Genomic DNA, 19,927 nt, shown 5'->3' on the forward strand with positions numbered 1-19,927 from the left:
TTCGACTGACCTCCGAAAGTTGCCCGTCCCAAGATAGATGCCTGTCGATTATAATACCGAGATCTTTAACCTGGCTCGAGACAGGTATGGCCGAACCATCAAACATTATCGGTGTTACAGAAGCGGTGTCCAGATTCAGAAGTTGACGCTGGCTCCCCACAATGATGGCCTGACACTTAGATGGATTTACAGATATGCCGAAGCGATTTGACCAATCAGCTATGAAGTTCAGGTCATCATTGATGGCTGCTATAGCGGAGTTGATGTCTATAACATCGGCTTGGGTGTACAACTGCAAATCATCAGCATACAGATGGTGTGCGCTCTTGATTCCCGAAGTGATGTGGTTAATGAAAACCGGAAAGAGAAGAGGAGAGAGGATACCACCTTGCGGTACCCCGGCATTCAAATCGCACCACTCCGAGAAACATTGGCCAGCACGCACAGCCTGGCCTCTGTTAGTGAGATATGAGGCAAACCACGCAGACGCAGCCGAGGAGATCCTAAGATAAAAGAGGATAGCGAGAAGAAGGTCGTGATCGACTGCATTGAAGGCGTTGGAAAAGTCAATAAGTACCAATACCGTGACTTTTGAGGATTCCATGCCAACCCTGATATCCTCCGTGACTTTCAGAAGTGCAGTACTGGTACTATGTCCCGCGCGAAAACCGGACTGGTAGATAGACAACAGGGAATCAGAGTTGATAAATTTAGAGAATTGGTTGTGGACTACCCCTTCTAGAATTTTGGAAAAGAAAGGAAGAATTGAGATAGGCCTGAACTTATTGAGAGAGCTTGGGTTAGAGATTTTGGGAAGCGGGAGAACATAGGCTTTGCGCCAAGAACAAGGAAAAACCCCATATTGCAGAGAAAAATTGATGATGTGGGTGAGAACAGGCAGTACATTTTCTAGGATAAGCATAACCATAACTCGTCCAATGTCATCGTGGCCCACGGCTTTAGATTTTGCTTTGCCAACTATCTTCCGGATCTCCTCGGTCGTGACTGGGGTGAAAGTAAATGAAGAAGTATTGGGAGACGGAAGTGAAGCTATATGCGAGATTGTTGAGGACTTAACAATTGTGCTTAACATTGTAGTGTTGGAGAAATGGGCGTTAAGTTCATTTAAAGAGAAAGACGAAGAGTCGAAATGGGTTTTAGGTTTGCCAACGCCGAGTGATTTTAGGAATTGCCACGTCTCCGCTACAAATGAAGTCGACACATTATCGTGTATGTAATGGCGTTTAGCGGCCCTCACTATCTGGTTACAGCGATTTCTGGCCACTTTAAATAAACGCCAGTTCTCGTCGCACCGATTACTTTTGTATTTGCGGAAAGCCCTATCACGCCTCGTCATCGCCACCCTGACGTCCTTGGTGATCCATGAAGCTGGAGGACGCCTCAACCGGACATCACGCACCGGCGCATGTGCATCAAACAACTGGAGGATTGTTTTATTGAAGGCTGAAACTTTATCATCTACTGTCGACGCAGCAAGCACAGGCGACCAGTCAGCAGAGGCGGCATCCCTTCTCAAATTCTCAGCGTCAAGGCGAGCGTAATTCCGAAGCCGTACCACTGCAGACTCCGGTTTGGGGACTTTCACCTTGTACGTGAGGTAGATTAAGTCATGACGCGAAAAACCTTATTGGCACTAGGTAGAGAGATGCGCTGCAAGTAATAACATAAAAAGAATAACAGATTTTAAAAGTCCGAATGACACTCAAGGTGCATTCGCAGCGTGTCAGTAAAACGTGGATGTACACTTCTTGAGATAACTTTATACTAATGTGCCCGCAAACTCGATTCAGCCAAGCTCTCACATTCAATGAGAATACTCGCCGGAGCTCCCAGACAAAATGCTTGCTTAATATGGAAATATGCAACTTCTCTCGGATTTGTATTCGCGCCGTCGCTCGGCGCCAGTCTCAGTTATGGCAACATTTTTCTACACGTTCTCTGGAATAAAATGAGAGGTTTGGAGGAAAAGGTGCTTTTAAATACAATAAGTATACTAATATTATGTAGAACCAGTTTTTAAAGTGTAGGTAATACAATTTAGTAATAAATGCCAAGTAAGTGAGGCAGTCGCGCGTTTTATCCATATCGTTCGAGGTCTAATCGTTATTGGTTTTACTATGGGTAAAAGTTGTTATATTCTTCCAGTTCTAATATTAATATCCGTGCAAGCGAAACATTTCACAAGTCAATCCATCCACACCAACGCGAGTGACATACATACCTACCTGTAAAACATTGCAAATCAAATCCAAATGAACATTATTAAATATTTGTCATTCAAAATAATTACTTAAGTCAACTCCACCAGTCATAATGAGGAAACAACTCAGAATTTGCAGCCAGTTACTTTGCCACTTGTGGATTAAAAGCAAATTTCTTATCAGTTTTTGAAGAATAAAGAGAGCTGTGGTGTGGGTACTGTAAATCAATCAATCGTTTCACATAGGATTAATGTAAGCAAACATTTGAGCAATTAGTTAAAATATTATCCCTCCCTTAACCCATTCAGTGCTAATCACAACACGCTTTCGGTACAATTCTACGACGTATTAATTCACTACATGCCGGGAAAACTGCTACGGGCTACGACGTAGCACTACACGAGTACTTTACCAGTGGATGAATTCACATTGCGTCTACTTTAATCATTTAACAAATAAGCAACTCCTTATGACGATGAAGTCGAAAAGAATACTTTCTCCTCGACTTCATCGTCATATCGGGTGAAATTGTAACAGTCCTTTTATTCATTTGGTACCTATACAATAGTTTTATGACGTACCTACGTAAATAGCAATTAAAATAATAACCAATCCTACAGAAAGATTGCGTTTGACCGAGTTTCTCAGTAGCATTTTTTGGATTTTACATAGGTTTGTGAGTTGGAAGTTGTTGCCAGAATAAAACAGATTTAATCCTGAACGAGGTTGGATGCAAATCGGGTTATTGCCGCGTTCGCAATCAGAGTCAGGTCGTGCCCAAGACATAAGAAACTACTGGACGGTATTTAAGGTTACTTATATGAATGTGAAATGTTAAGCAATTCTGACATATTTTTTATACTTACTATAACTAGACCAAGCAAACTCTGCACAGACTTTGCAATGTCAAAGCGTGGTAGTGCCACCAAAAACGTTAATTATATAATTATGTGTAAATTAAGGCATTATTACACTCTGTCACGTTGATTTGTTGGTCCGACTCTATTGGCCCAGGTTAAAATATCTATTAATACCAATTAATACCATCAAGAATCGTAGTTTCTTTTTGTCTCCACCAGTAGGTACCTCTTTTTTATGATACCGCGAAAAATATACTTGCGAATAGGAAATTATTTTCATCGAAAACATTTATGTTTACTATTACCTACTTCAATTAACTAGATGAAATCAACAATTGTTTTCGTTCGTTTTGTTGTTCATAATGTTCAAGGATTATTTTGAACTTTAATTACACTAAAATAAAATTATAAAATATACATATATTCCTAGACTATTAAAACCAGGAAAACAGACAGATACTTCGCTGTTAAATGGATTTCGGTTATAAATTTCGTATGTAATTGCGTATTCTGAATTTAATCCAGTTTTATCATTGTTATTTTACTTAAGAATGCACGAGCCTAGGCCTTGTTCAGGAGTGAATACCTGCTAGAGTTAGCCCAAGCTAAGTTGGCAGCGATCTAGATAGCACAGACTGCAAGTGTTATTTTAAATGTCATATCTTCATAGAAGCTTGACGTCTATAATAACACTTTTACAGTCTGTGCTATCAAAACCCCTGCCAACTTAGCTTGGTCTATCGCTAGTCCATATACTGTTTGAGGTCTGGGGTCAGCCGGTGTAATTGAAAGTAAACCTAATGACCAGCAGTCACTACCAAACCCAGGCATTGCGATGTGCTGGGATTTAAATAAAATTCTGCTAAAGTTGGTTCCTGGGCGTATTTAAAAAAAATTTGTATGTTACCTCTGTTAATCCTTTTACACGTAACTACTTTTTGGTTTTTTTTTCTTCGAGTAGACAAATTAACTGTTACAAGAAAATATACAAAATTATGTAATAAAAAGCCACATTTTTATCGCCTGTCATGCATTAGGTATATGGCTATCAGCTGGTGTAAATCATACCTTGATTTTATTTTGACCCTCTGATATAGGTACTTCACACAGTTATTCGGAGCTACTAGTCATGTACATAAAGCACAAGAAACGAGGAACACACTTTTAACAATGTGATAGAAGGACATGAAAGCTTTGCGAAGCATCATTAAAAGTTACTGTCAGATAAGTACAAAGATGTGAGGTAAAATGAAAATATGTATGTACTACAACTGCTGAGAAAAATAATTGCAATAAGAAAGTACATACCTTTTTTAGCTTTCAAAAATATTCCAAAGAGGGCTCTTTCCTTGGGTAGTCAAATAAACCTTGTAAGTATCCATTGACCAGAAAAGCTGCATTTGAATACCTACATGAACAGGCAAAGTGTTATACCTACTTACTAATAATTTTATTAATGTTTCATAATTGACTTGCTTTCTGAAACTTAGTAATGTGCTTAATAGTGGTTAAGTAAACAACTATTTTCTGTACAAAATATTTTGCGAAGAATATTTCTCATTTGCGGGTGGTAACGTAATTTTCTTCAAAGCAACTGAAAGTAATATGTGAGGTGCGCCAACAAAAAGACAGCGAGCCGGCTATTGTCGAGGACAGACAGCCTGCATGGGGCGCCATTCCGTGTTATTTGTTGACGGTTCTATACAATATTAGTCGTGCAACATATCAGGAAATTAGCCACACTTCGTAGAATTTAAAATTCTACAATGAAAAACCAGCAAACCTTGTACTTACCCTTATATCAAACTCCGGTTTACATATTAAAGGGTGAATCGACTTTTTCTTGTCCTTCGCTACGGTTCGATTTTATGGTATTTAAATAAAGCAAATGTATATTTTTCTATTAGTTATTTAGTTTTCAATTTCAATTATTTATTTCGAATCATTTTGATCCAGTGTTAGTAGTTACAACAAAACTTAAAATTAATTAAGGGGTTATAACCATAAGCCATTTCCATAATGGGCCATCTACTATCTATATAAGCATGTTCGTTGAACCTGATACAACATGTCTTCTATCAAACTATACCACTATCGGCCTTTGGACAACAAGAGAGAATAAAAACATAAACATAAGTTGATCCACGCAAAAACTCATAAAAACAAATCAATTGACACCTCATTTACAAACATCGGTTTGGTAGTTTTGATTCTACGTTGGAACACACGATACAAACATACATATATACATACCTACTAATACTGCTACAATCATAACCATTTCCGTAGTCTGACGGTAAAAACTGAATCTTTATAATTTAAGCCTAATAATATTTAATTGATAGGTATAATTTAATTAATCAGGAATTCCCTTATGAAATAATTTGGCACTACTGTACCTACCTATTTAATTGTAGGTGTTTTCATTCATTAATCTAGTAACTCTTGGGATAATTGTAATTCAAACAATTACTCTAAGGACTCGTAATAACACCGCCGGCGCCATGCCAGCGGACCAGTGTTGCTAGTGCATCTGTTTCATTTATTTGGACATCACAGTACGTATTCAAGGTTCCAATATGATCTACAGAACAGCTTTAAAACTAATCTCTGTCTACAGTTTGCCCGAGGACTTTCACAATAAAGTGATTAAAATATAATTGACATATCATGAATTGTCTCTGAACAAGTAGGATACTGTTTCTGCTGTTCGCCTGGCAGACGGCGCAAGATTACCTAAGTACTTGCTAACATACCACATCCTCTTCGCTTGCACTGTACTATTCAATAATGATATTTCTACTCACAGTGCCGCCGCGCCGGTACCACCGTCGGAAGTTGTTTCATAAAAATCAGTAGGAAATATAGAGATATTTTCTTTGCATCTTTATTTTAAGTACTGCACCAAATTATGACACAAAAAGGTGTGTTGAATGTACATTGTTTGATAATGTTTATTCCACAACGGCAAAATTGAGACTAGCGAGGTGGTTGCGCTTAACTATGAGTATGACAACGTGTTTAGTCCCAGCATTCATACATTCTATCTGTCTGGTCTGTCATTTTAATGTTACAATTACTTATGTTATTTCGCTATCGGAAAAAAGTATTGTGAGCAATTGTGCAGCTTGGCTCGTTTCATAAAACCACACTCGAGCTTAAAGGCTTCTCATTAAGTACCAGTAGCTTAATTTTATGAAAATTATTACAGCCATGTCTTAATATCATATTTTTTGGAAATATTACTTATGCACATAAATACCATACGGTTTATAAGTATCTAAGCGTGAACACGGGCTGGATAACGAACGGCTACGGGCTAACACGCTACCGTTTGTATTAGAGGCGGTTCTGAGTGGATTCAGCCCCGCAAGTTTTATCAGATGTGCCGGCTCAGATGAAACTTTTGTTTTGTACGCGGTCGTAATAGCCCCGGCATAAGAATTATTGGCTTTGAAGTGAAAGAAGTTTTGCAGAAAACTGAAAATTGCCTACTTATCTTTTGAAATAGAAAAAAAAAGTATCCTTATTTCCTGTAAGTTTAAACCGGTATTAAATCGGGATACAAAGATAAACTAAATGGTATTAAATGATATTTAATAAGATAAACTTTAATTTGATTGAATTTCCTTCTGGTATTTTTCTGCTGGATACTTAAATATGCAAGTTTTTTCAATTACAGGGAGGCCTACTATTTATGTTCAACAAATTAAAGGTATATAATGTATACCTAGTTCCTTCCCTACTTAGTTATAAATAATTACCTACTAAATGTAAACTAATAGATTAAAATTAATGGATTAAATAATGACTAGAAATTGTTGGAAATTTAAAACAAACAGCGTATTGCAACATTTGCAACACCGTGTAAAAGGCGATGAAACAGTGATGATACTTGAATATTTTTTTATTCTTATAGTTCAATACATATTACATACGCGAATTGGGCTCTTATTTGACTGCAATATTTTCATGGCTAAGCCGATAAAAAAAGTTTGATGACAGAATATGTTTCTACAAAATGGTATGCGAAATCCCTTGAGGAAAAATGCTTTCGTATGTCTGGATGTTCTCCTCTGCGGTCGCATTTCTCACCGGATTCTAGAGAAATTTTGTGATCAAGTTTAATAGTTAGAAATATTTTTCTGTCGTTTCGTTTTTTGGATAATATTCAAAATGATGAAAATTGGCATAATGATTTAAGCTTCATTAGATTCTATGGCGTTTAAGATTATTGTGAGTTCGCTGTGATATTTTTTTTTTAAGCTTACCGCGACGTCTACAGCTTACAGAGCCACTAGTATAATTGTACGTATATATATTTTTCCCCTCACTAGCTCGGAAAGCCGTCTTTTATCCTTTAAAACAAGCGGGGGAAAACGCATTTTATCCACTAGTGGGGAAAGTAATTTGACCTTGGATGGAGCGTGTTTAAGTAGCTTGACAGATAACAAAACGTAAAACTCTCATAATAATGTCCACCATTTGTACTTATTTTATGTGCAATAAAGTATAAATAAATAAATAAATAAATAAATAAATAAATAATGGTTCGTTCGATATTAATTATCATTAAATAAATGGTTTGAGAATCTAATAAAAACTACCAGATTTAGCCTTATTTAATGATTTTAAGTCATAAACCTTAAAATTCCATAATAAACGTTTGTTTTTTAATAATTATGTTAAATATAATTCTGAACGCACAAGTTAAGTCGACGCAATTTCAAAACGCATCATTGACATTTCATACGTCAGAAATGTCAACATTGTCAACAAAAAATTTACTTAATAACTTCTCACGTAAAAGTACAGAATTTCCAGAGTTTTTTGTTATAATATCGTAAAAAAATGAGTGATTCCAGTTGATGAAGATGATCTAACGCCTGTGGATGTTGCACTTTCCTCGCTATAGTGAGGGGAAATATATTTTATACCACGTCGGTGGCAATCAAGCATACGGCCCGCATGATGGTAAGCAGTTACCGTAGCTTATGGACGCCTGCAACACCGGAGATATTACACGCGCGTTGCCGACCCTAACACTCCTCTCCCTCGTTGAGCTCTGGCAACCTTACTTACCGGCAGGAACACAACACTATGATTAGGTTCTAGTGTTATTTGGCTGCGGTTTTCTGTAAGGTGGAGGTACTTCCCCAGTTGGGCTCTGCTCTAGATCTGGAATGACATCCGCTGTCCTGTGCCCTACCACACAAAGCGAGATGTCATTCACAGTGCCCATACTTCTCTTTTGGACGTAGTCTCTTTTGGATATACTCTACAAACTCCAAATTAGTTTATTACTGAAAAAAGCAAAATCAGTTGTAGGTTTTTTCGGAAATGGTTATATGTTGCACATTGATATCAAGTATCCAAATTACTACGGCGTACTAAATCTATGAAATTTTATATCGCACATAAGTGATTTTCGATACAAAAGCAGCGTATAGGCTTCCGTATCGAATATCACTCCCATCTCGTCTTGTTTTTCCTTAAATTAATCAATCATTAAAATGTATCTGACGCGAATTACTTTAAAAAGTTTTATCATGATTCATATGAAAACGTTGAAAAATAATTTACGCAATGTCCTAACGATAAATACGTGGCGTTTGACACATTGTCATGTACCTATATTATTGTTACTATTTAAAGTTTTAAATAAATCTCAGAACCTATGAGACATACAGTCTAACATGTACGCCATTCCTTTCTAGTTAAAAGGTAACTATAGGTGAGCGTATTTTGTAATAACAATATTTTCAAGTAAAGATGAACTAATTTCAAATAAAATAAGTTTAATTGACAAGTACCTACAGCAAACATCAAACAAATTTGGCTTTAAAATGTGTTTCACCCATATTTTCAGCAATACCTTACTCTGTCAAATACTCACCTAATGCACGCCGGAAATACTTACATAGCTGGAACAATATTTTTTAGCAATGTAACATCCAGGTGCATGCGCTGCGGCCACTGAGAAATGAAATTTCCGTGAAAAAAAAAGAAAAATGACTGACAGATGCACACATAGATTACACTTTGGAGGGTCGACGCCAGCAACACCCAATCATGGATAATATTCTATTTTGTTTATATAACATTGCATACCTGCTTGTACAAATTCAGCTTCGAGTAAAATAAGTCCAGCTACCTAGTGCATATGCAGTTTATTTATTATGGCCAGTCTCGAAATATTGTAGGAATTTATGTAATATATGACTACCCGCTATGGCCGCTATTACTCTAGAATCTAGATGGCATAAGATGGCGCATGACACTCCATTTCGGGCTAATAAACCCATAATAAAATAAAAAATACCTAGTAGGTATACGCAATTATAATAGGTAGGTATTACCTAAATTGCATTATTTTAGCTATCAAACTTCTAAAAAAACACATATCACAGGATCACTAAAGTTTACGTAAGTATTAATGGACAAATTAATTATTTTGTATCGTGTATTATCTAATAGCTTAAAATTAAAGTAATTAATAGATATTTCACCAGTCATTCATTAGCTAAATAGTAGCGTGGCGATAAAATCTATTTTGTTAATAGGTTATCTCGAAATGTCCCAGGTTATCGGGAATATGTCGGTTATTAAACCGGTCACATGGATATCTCACGAATTTAAAACTATGTGAATGAACTTTTTAAACCTTGGCAAAAACAAGAACTATTCGCATGCTGAGAAGCAGGTGATTAAGCAAATGGCAAAATAATTTGCCAAAAAGGTAAATTACAGTATTTACCGTGCCAAGTTATTACACGGGCATGGCGAGCATGAGAAGATCAACTTTCAAAATATGCTAATGCGTGGGAAGCACGTGGGAAGTAAGGAATTAAACAAATCAAAGCGTTGTCAAATTTCACCCAAAGCCCTCGAAATATATGTGTACTAATTACTGTGTTTTTTTAAAACTTAATACGATTTATATATATTATTTTGGCAAAAATAAACTCATCTCTAGAACAGGTAATGAAAAAAGCCTTAAAACCCGGGTTGGTTTTACTAGCTTTATAGGCTGTATTATTTTAAGCTCTAATCAATGAAGGGACGTCTGTTTCCAAGGGCACGCACGACGTAGTATTATTACTGTAAATATCATATAGAATGAATACTACCCAGCAGCGCCAGGGTCTACTGAAGTAATACGGATATTTTAGAAGTTAGTCGTGGATAACATCGAAAGCAATCTTGTATCCGTGATACACTTTATATGAGTCGCGGCGAATAAAAAAGAATCCCATTTTATTCCTTCCACGAAGGCGGTAAGCGTTCTGTAGAAGTTTCCAGCCCAAGGAAATATCAATACTGAACAAAATTCTTACATGAGCTGCGATACAACAAAGTAGGCAGGTACTTATAGGCACAGTTTTTAAAGTCATTTTTTAAATGTTAATGCTACATCTCAATTCTCTCATGGCCCTATTTCATGCCATTTACTGGGCAAATGACACCTGACAAGAACAAGTCGCCGTAGGTGTACAATCATATCTGTACATATCTGGATTATCAAGTAGGACCTACCGATCATCGTCGCTAGGTGCTTATGTAATGAACCAGTAATGTACTCGCAGGACACGTTGTCTCCGAAGCTATTTTCTCTGCGATGTTTAAAAACTATGTATTATTATTATTTATGCTTCTTTGTAAATATTTAACGCTGCTGTAAAGCATTAACGTCACTGAAAATAAACTGTTGTAGGTATGCTATATCTTTAATTCTTATATAACCTCTTAAGTAGGTACATTTCCAAACTTTAAATTAGCGCCGGCCGGCCAGTTAATTTTATTCGTTCATTTAAAATTAGTTCTCATCACATTAAACCTTATCAGGGTGATTATAAATACTGCACTCATTGTAGATTTTGGTCATTGGATAAGACGCTGTCGAGAAGACAGCGTTTATAATTAAAACAGTATTAATATATATTAATAGTTTAAAATATTTTTTTAGTTTTAGTAAAAATGTTTGTAAAATTAAGTGTACTATTCCAGACGGTGTTATTCTTAATTATAAATTTAAGCAACATTTCAGAAGCTCAACGTAAGTGTATTAATCTACTTAATCTCGCGCGCTTGAGTGTTATTCTTAAAAGCCTAGGTTTAGGTAGGTACCTAAATACTATGCCGCCTTTAAGATCACTTGCGAGCATTTTATTAATTTCTTACATATATTTAGGTTCCAACAAAAAATAGAACTAAATAATTTGCTCTTACTTGTAGATATTATTTCTACACTTAAACTAATTGATTTTGATTGAATGCTTATAGATTTGTATACATTTATTTAAGAGTCACAAGAACTTAGGCCGCCGCCAGAAAATCCAATTTAAACTCTCATTAAAAAACAACATGCTAAAATAACACTACACTTGGCATGAAGAATAAGTGAAGTTGAGTCTGGTTTCCAGAATAAGTTTAAGTCCACCGCCGTCTTTATAAACCTAACAGCTGCTTACGATACTGTCTGAAAACACAGCATAATATACAAAGTTCTGTCAGTGATCCCCAGCCGAGAAATCGCAGACTTGCTGTGCAGCATGCCCAGTGAAAGGGTGATTGAGGTCTTCCTCGTTGACTAGAAGAGTAGGAAGAGGAAATTGAACAACGGGCTTCCTTAGGGCTCTGTCCTTGCACCACAGCTGTTCAACCATTATATCCACGACCTGCCACAAACCACAGCCAGAAAGTTCATATATGCGGACGATATTGCCCTGGTAGCCCAGATCCGTACATTTTAAGGAGAGAGCCAGCTTACTGGATATTTGAAGATCGTTCCATGATGGTACCGACTACCAACCTTCCTAGGAAACTATGGTGTCGCTTAAACCGCCTTCTTAGGCAGTTTAGTCTGGTGGTAGAGAAAAGCCATCTTCCAAGCTCTTTCAAGCTTGGGATCTGGTAGTCCATCTGATAAAGGAGCAAGCGAGACATAGACTGTCAGACCTTTGTGTTGGATGATGTTGGACATTCTGAGTATAATATGTTTTGAAAAGATGTGTCCCGCCGAGTTTGTTGCCGGTTCCAGATTGGGATACCGTCCTACAATTTAGGAGGGAATTAAATCTTCTCGGGTCCGAGGTGTAGGGTTGTAGCCGTCGTAGCTTTATTGCGTATATATATATCTTTACTTGAAAATAGTTGTATTGTATAACTAGCCTTATGAACCGATTTTGCATGTACAACCAGCCTTAAAGTTTATCGTCTATGAGGGTTCATTATTTTTTATGTGTGGTATTTTTGCACTTTGTAGTTTTTCCTCAGTCACCTGTTGACCACGAACGCTGTAAAGGGTTCAAACGTCGGGATGTATTATAAATTCAGTATACGCGATATAAGTTTTCATAGTTTTATTTCATGAGTAACTATCGCGGTAACCGAAGACAATATTTTTAAATGTGAATTAATATTATTTACGTTACGTTTCAGATCATCGATATGCCAGATATTTTGCACAAAGGAACCACCGTGCTCTGCAGGTATGAATTTCTATGTCACTTTGTGAGTAAGTAGGTACCTACAGTCGACATCAGCTTAGATATATCGGAGCGGCCTAGGTGCTCACAAATATCTAAACACGCCTCTGTTGTCAAGGCGTTAGAGTGCGTGTCCAGATATTTTTAAGCACCTATATATTATAACAGAAAACTTTGGAAGTTGTGTATTTTTACGTGTCGGAGTCGGTGAGAAAATTTTTGTTGACAATGTTGACATTTCTGACGATGCGTTTTGAAATTGCATCGACTCAACTTGTGCGTTCAGAATTACATTCAACATCATTTAAAAAACACAACGAGTGGGTAAGTTAATACAACACAGAAAATATTAATAAGGTGATTACTGTAGTTTTCGTGTATAAAACTTGTACTTAGAGAGTTCGTAGGTAGGTATGTATACTCGTACTATGTAGGTATGTTATCAATCACGCAATAAGGGCCGAAGGAGGGGGGATCCGGCTCGAAGGACCACTTGCGCATGGAGAATACAAAAGCGCTTTTTTAAGTTTAAATGAACTTTATTCCATTTAATAAGATTACAGTGATCGCGGTACGTGTCGTTGAGTTCGGATCGGGAGCAGAAGAGAGCGAGTTGCCACATACAAATTAAAAGGCAACTGCAAAAATGTTGCTATATAAAAAAATACTTAAGCTAAGCTTACACTCTATATGTTTTGTATTAAACAGGCTTAATACATTTGCATAATCTTCAGCATAACTTGAGTTTACAAGGTTGGGTAGCACAAAAATAAGTAGGTACACTGACAAAAATTGTCACCCAAAAACTTTTACACAATACCTACCAACCATTCGACCCTTTTTCCTCATTTTTTATTCATTTATATTTTGTTCCAGATTCCGTCCCACTTCAAGGACACAGTGTCCCTAAAAGTGTATTACGAAAGCCATTGCCCCGGCAGCGTGAAGTTCTTCAAGGAGCAACTAGCTCCGTCGCTGGAGCGGCTGGGGCGGCATCTGGACGTTCATATGATACCGTATGGACATGCAAAGGTATGTGGGTGGTGTATTTGTTACCTGCACCGGTAACAAGTAAATGTAGAAGACTGTCAATCTATACACCGCGTGTGTCACTTTAAATGCCACTTTAAATAACGTCACATAAAACGATGATGTTGTATGAAGGTTAATACCCTTTATTTTTACTACACCATCAGAAAGTTATACTTTTGAAACAATTATAATGAAATGATAGGCCCCGAAATTAACTTCCATAAGCCACAGAAAGTGAAAAAAAATAATCGTTAACGCCAATGAAAAGGCAAAAGTGTTGAAATGAAAAATTAAACGAAATTGTTGTTATTTCCATATTTTTGCCTACGACAATAAGTTTTGTTACTCTATTGTTACTTTGGCTAAAACTAGTAGACTTGGTACTGCGCCTTTATGTGTCCATCCTTAGTATTTTACCTAGTTCCCTCTGTTACAAGACAAATGCTCTTTTAAAAATGTAATGGATTAGAACATTAAGTTGTTCAAAGGAGCAACCCGCCTCGAATGTAGAACGGGTCGGGATCATCCAGACGTTTATATGATACCGCACGGACACGCGATGGTAATTATTCAACCAGTAATGGAGTCCAGCAGGACTTACTAACCTGGTTAAATTAACTTATACGCTTACGTGGAAATATTGTACTTAGGCTAATTACCGAGTACGGCTTGTGGTATATTCATGGTTAAAACGTACCTATTTATTCGTAAGAGTATTAGTATGTCATTGTTAAATTATATTTTTACAGCGTCTAAATGCAAAACTCACGCAGAACACTGTACGTATTTAATGTAGGTGTTCATATTGACTTTAAACATAAACAAACTCTTAACTTCATTACTAGCTTAAACAGCTTCCCGACCTTTAGAACAATCGAGTGCGTAATTAACAAACGAAATGGCCCTTGTCAAAATACTACAGAACGCCTTTTGACTAGATATGTGCAAAAATAGCTAAAAGTTGAGCAAGGTCAAAGCAAAGCTGTGACATACATTTCCAACGTACACCAAATTGAACGAATCTGCATATCATAGTCTTTAGGTGCGTCCAGTTTTGCCGATTGTGCCGCCAGTACGCCATTCACGAACCTTTTGTGAAAGAATCGCTATCTGGGGGCTGATTTTTGAATTTCGAGCGCTCGATTTCGTATGGCTCCCATCAATATATCTCCACTACTATATTAGGCATTTAAATTCTATTAATAGAATTGAAAACGAGTGGTCAATACCACTAGATTCCCAATTACTATTGCTTGTATTTCAAAACTATCAATTTCTACAGATTTTCGAGTGACGAAATCGAGCGCTCGAAATTCGAAAATCAGCCCCCAGTTCGCGTGCTATGCAGTGATTCGTGTGGCACACAGGCTTAAACAAGTTATAACACCTTTTTTCAGACTGTTTACGAAAACGGACGCTACACGTTCAAATGCCAGCACGGCGATGTGGAGTGCTACGGGAACATGCTGCACGCCTGTGCCATAGACGTCGCACGGAACAACACCAAAGCCGCGCTGTTCAACGCCTGCATCATGGAGCGGACGAACGATTACAACAGGCTCAACTACCTCGTCAACTCGGTAATTGCTGTCCTATTCTTTAAAACTGCCACGCGCCGCGTCCAATTAGTGAACTGACGGCAAGCAAATGTTTCTTATCTTACCTACTATGATAAATACCTTTTTTTTTTTATTATAAACTGATCGGCGATTGGCCCTAGTCACACCTATCACATATTTGTAAACAATCGTGCAAATTTAAATTAGAATAAGGTAAACTTCCTAGTACTCATCATACTAATGCCAAATAGATGACACTGCTGCCATCTCGATTGACAATGAGTAATGACTTAAGTTAAGATTAAGAAGTACTGGGATAATAGACGAGCACTTGGACGTCTTTTAAGTGTTTAAAAATGGCTATGACACTAAACTGTAGTTTTCAAGTAACATATTTTATTTTCAGTGTGGCCACCAGTACAATATTTCCGCAAACGCTATATGGGAGACTATGAACACTGGCAGAGGCGCAATGCTCCTAAAGGGTTACGGGGACGAGACGCATGCCCTCCGACCTCGATACGTGCCCTACGTGGTGCTCGACGGGGCCGTCGCGGACTCCGTCACGACCAACCATCTCGGCTACTTCGCTTGTAGACTGTTCAACCCAAGACTTAGTGCTTGTGATACTTCGTTATAGTGTGATACAGGACTACGGGCACTAGACGAGTGCGCTACGACCGCGCTACGTGCCTTATGAGCACCGCTCGACGGGGCCGCCGCGGACTCCGTCACGACCAACCATCTCGGCTACTTAACTTCGCTTATAGACTGCTCAACCCAAGACTTAGTGCTTGTGATACTGTGTTATAGTGTGATACAGGGCTACGGGCACGAGACGAGTGCGCTACGACCGCGCTACGTGGTGTTTGAAGAAGCAGTCGCGGGCTGTTATAACTGCTATCTGTATATAGCTGTGACTGCTTGTGATGGTGTGTTATGGGACCTGTTTACACATTGAATAATGTTTAGTGCTACTAAAGGCAATGCGTAAATGTGGCCATAGTGTGAAACTTTAACCTATTGTGATTGCTACGAGCACGAGACAAATGCGCTACGTGCCCTAGAGGCGCCGTTCTTAACGGAGCCGTCACGACTACTTATATCATATAAGTAGTCGTGACGGCTCCGTTATAAGTTATATGTGTATATGTATATTTTAATATTGAGACGATACGAACAACTCTTCTCACGGTCCCTAATAGAGTCTGTAAAAGACGTTATGTACGAGTATATAGAACGCACCGAGGGAATGTCATTATTTTTCTAAAAAAGATATTATCCAATTAGAATGTAAATAATATACAAATATTTCAATAAAATATTTATAACAGGAAAATTCACTGCTTTCTTTATTTCGAAATTACCTACATATTTATATATCCTTACTTAACTATCCGCATTTAACTTAAAAATTACAGACAGTGTGTACCTACTTCTATATTTTATAACTTGCAAATATTTTCAGTTCCAGTACTTCGGTAATTAAAATACCAATGTTCTTACGACGTACAAAGTACGACTACCTTGCGTTTTTGGTTTTACGGCTTTAGTACCATTGAAATGTTCATAATTTTAGTCATACCTACACGTGTAATTTCCACGTGTAAGAGTTTTTATTATTTTGTCATAGAATTGAAATAATTTGTCGTATATGTTTAATACACGTATTACATCCCATGATGCACTATTGTACATTACGCAAAGAAGTTCCTGAAGTCCAATTTCCATATCCATATGGAATTAATAAAAACTAGATCCATTTCGAGTAAAATAATGATCATCTCTGTATAACTTGAACTGTACAGTCAGCATCAAATAGATAGTAAAGGTCAAAGTGGCCAAACATATCGTAACACTATAACTTATCGTAACGCTATATTAGGCCACTTTGGCCGTCACTGTGGCGGTGATACTGACTGTACAGTTTTTGGACTACTCTACTTTATTACGCTACATTTGCTCGAGTCAACCTGGATCCCTGTGCTTAACAATCTGAAACAATAGCATCGAGAAATGACGTCGGCATTACTGCAAATAATTTTCCATGTTATTACTAGCGTAGAGCACACTGTCGTGTTCAATAAAGCGTGATAACTATTGCAATGGTAGGTATTTGATTGTGTTTAAAGCGTAGTAGTTAGTAGTTAGTCACAATTTACGTAAGTAGGTAACATGTGTTGAGTTATCTAGTACTAAAATCCCCTTCCGTGTATACTAAGGAGAATATATAAGTTCTAATTGACATTAACTATCATTCATACAGTCGACAACGCTAAGTTAGCAGTCACACTGATAGATATTCACAATGTTTTTGAAGTGTTTATTAATTAGTTTGTTTGCTATTAGTTTTGCTTACATTATCGGTATGTACCTACCTGATATTTGGATATATAATATAGCCTGTGTCGTCAATCTTCAGACATAGAATCTATCAGTGTAGTTCTGGCATAATGCCTGATGTTGTTGACCGATTGTTCAGAGATTGATTTATCCATACTTTTCCTATCGTTCACGATCATCGATCATTCAAGTTGTTTTCTTTCAATATTGCTGAACAGTGGTTATTCTATCATTTATTCATGTCTGATAACGACATAATGTAATAATTAAATGTATTTATTTTACGATATATTGCAAATAAGAAATTTAATGCGACCATATTTTTTTTCTTTAGATATTGATCCAGGGAATAAAATCATTGATTTATACGCACACCATAATCGTAGCTATGAAGTAAGTATATTTTATTATTAGTAAGGGCTATTTTTAACTGTTTATTATCCAATGTATTAGCAATATTTTGAATATTATTTCTTCTAAGTGCTTGCTTTCATTTGTCGCTAAGCCCACCAACCGGAAGTAATGGACCATCAACTCAACTTACCTATATCCAGTCCAATTTTTTCCCCTCGGCATCCTTGTTAGAATTACAGTTATATAAGTAGCCGTTTTCCTTGATTGCAAAAACTCTAAATATTATAATAATGTAACATATTACCTACACTACTTAGAATGATCACATATCATAAGTAGGTAGTTGTTGTTAATAATTAACTACATGAAATTTTACAGAACAAAAGTGGAGACAAGGTTGATGTCAGATTATACTACGAGTGTATGTGTCCATATTGTATAGACTTTTACACAAACACTTTAATCAAAACAGTAGAGAAACTTGGGGCATACATCGATCTTAAAACATATCCTTATGGGAACGCCGAGGTAAGGCATACTCGCATGACTCGCATCCATATATCCACAATTAGATTAGGTTACCATTACCCTACTGTTATTTGTTTGTTATAAAAGGATCCAAAGTCCTCAGCTTCAGAAACAAATTATATAAATCAGTTATTAGCCTTTTGAAAGTATATACCTACCGTTATAAGTCCCATTTATGTAAGAAATCCACTACTGTTGCCTTTTAATAAGGTTGAAGAAGCCAATCATTGGAAGAAGGCCAATATTAGTATGGCTTCAGTTACCCAATTTAAAAACTTTATTTTCAGAGGAAAGATGAAAATGGAAAGACCGTTATCGGGTGCCAGCACGGCGAGGAGGAGTGTTACGGTAACAAGCTGCACGCATGCGCTATAGACATACTCAAGAATACTACTCGTTCCGTGTCTTACATATCCTGTATGATGTCAGGACAATGGGAAAATTCTGGTTCAGATGATAATGGCGCTAATAGAGTAAGCGAAACGCCGGCTTTGTTTAAAATATATTAAATAATAAGCAAGTACCTACACTCATCAAGTGCTCGTATCTTCGACCGCATCGAGCTACATTTCCACCCCCGACTTAACTCCAAAGGTGATGATTTCCGGGTAAAAGTATTTCCAGAACTCTAAGATGTGACGTTAGCACAATTGAATGAAAATGAAATAAATGTGACCTTTTAAGGATTAGGAATCCTCCATCGTGAGTTGTAAACACGATACCTATAAACGTAACTAGAACTTGCAAGACAGTCACCTGAAAAAGGGACATGTCCTATTAGTGACTTCATTAAAAATTACATAATATCTGTTCCTCAAGCGTCGTTGATGTGTGAAATGTTGATTATGAGTCTGTAATAAGACAAACGATTGCTTATCTAATTTCAGTGCGGTAAAGAAATGGGAATCAATGCAAAGAAGATCATCAAATGTGCTAAAGATAAAAAAGGCGAGGAACTACTAGAATATTACGGGAAAGAAACCGATAAAGATGTTCCGGACAAGGAAGGTGTGCCATGGTCGCTAATTAATGGCATATATGTCAACGGTGTGGGAGAACTTGACAAATGGCTAGCAACAATCTGTGCCGCTTTAGACCACCCACCGCCACATTGTAAAAAATTGTAAACTAAGGTTAAGTAGAAGAGATCCATTAAGAGGATAAACTTGCTTTGTTAGGTATTAAATTTATATGAATCAAAGGGTATTTAAATATGTTAAAAACGTGTAAAAATACATATTTGTGCTAAATTTTATTACATTTTATGGTATTCAAAAATAAATTTAATAATCTCAAGAGGTGTTGGAAATATTGTTTACAATTATAATGTCATTCAATAAATAGTGTATCCTTTCGATCCTATCCTGAATATTTTAACGCCAGTTATCCGTCCGGATTGACCCTAAATCTTTCGTAAGCTATTTACAAAACATGAACTTAATGTTGACATTGACATGCTTGAGTTGAATATAGGATCAGTGTTATTTATTCGAACATTAATTACTTATTAAGGGCTCCTTCTTTACACAAATAAATCACAC

The 19,927-nt window shown here is 36.9% G+C and overlaps 1 protein-coding gene across 1 annotated transcript; it reads left to right on the forward strand.

Moving 5' to 3' along the window:
- The first annotated feature begins 11,045 nt into the window (after nucleotides 1-11,045).
- On the forward strand, nucleotides 11,046-19,723 carry LOC134756168 (uncharacterized). Its single transcript, XM_063692997.1, has 10 exons — nucleotides 11,046-11,138; nucleotides 12,524-12,573; nucleotides 13,447-13,602; nucleotides 15,000-15,182; nucleotides 15,568-15,800; nucleotides 15,975-16,093; nucleotides 17,839-17,897; nucleotides 18,237-18,386; nucleotides 18,674-18,859; nucleotides 19,274-19,723. Exons 1-10 carry the CDS (start codon nucleotides 11,060-11,062, stop codon nucleotides 19,511-19,513), a joined length of 1,455 nt encoding a protein of 484 aa, XP_063549067.1. The 5' UTR covers nucleotides 11,046-11,059; the 3' UTR covers nucleotides 19,514-19,723.
- Nucleotides 19,724-19,927: the final 204 nt, after the last annotated feature.

This window comes from Cydia strobilella, chromosome 3 (genome assembly GCF_947568885.1).
Source record: "Cydia strobilella chromosome 3, ilCydStro3.1, whole genome shotgun sequence".
Lineage (NCBI taxonomy): Eukaryota > Metazoa > Arthropoda > Insecta > Lepidoptera > Tortricidae > Cydia > Cydia strobilella.

What these genes read in the sequence shown, in the direction of transcription:
- LOC134756168 (XM_063692997.1), top strand. Translation starts at nt 11,060, where the DNA reads ATGTTTGTAAAATTAAGTGTACTATTCCAGACGGTGTTATTCTTAATT. An exon ending in AGCTGTGACTGCTTGTGATG is followed by an intron (nt 16,094 to 17,838) that starts GTGTGTTATGGG and finishes TTTTTTCTTTAG; the next exon opens with ATATTGATCCAGGGAATAAA. An exon ending in ATGATAATGGCGCTAATAGA is followed by an intron (nt 18,860 to 19,273) that starts GTAAGCGAAACG and finishes ATCTAATTTCAG; the next exon opens with TGCGGTAAAGAAATGGGAAT.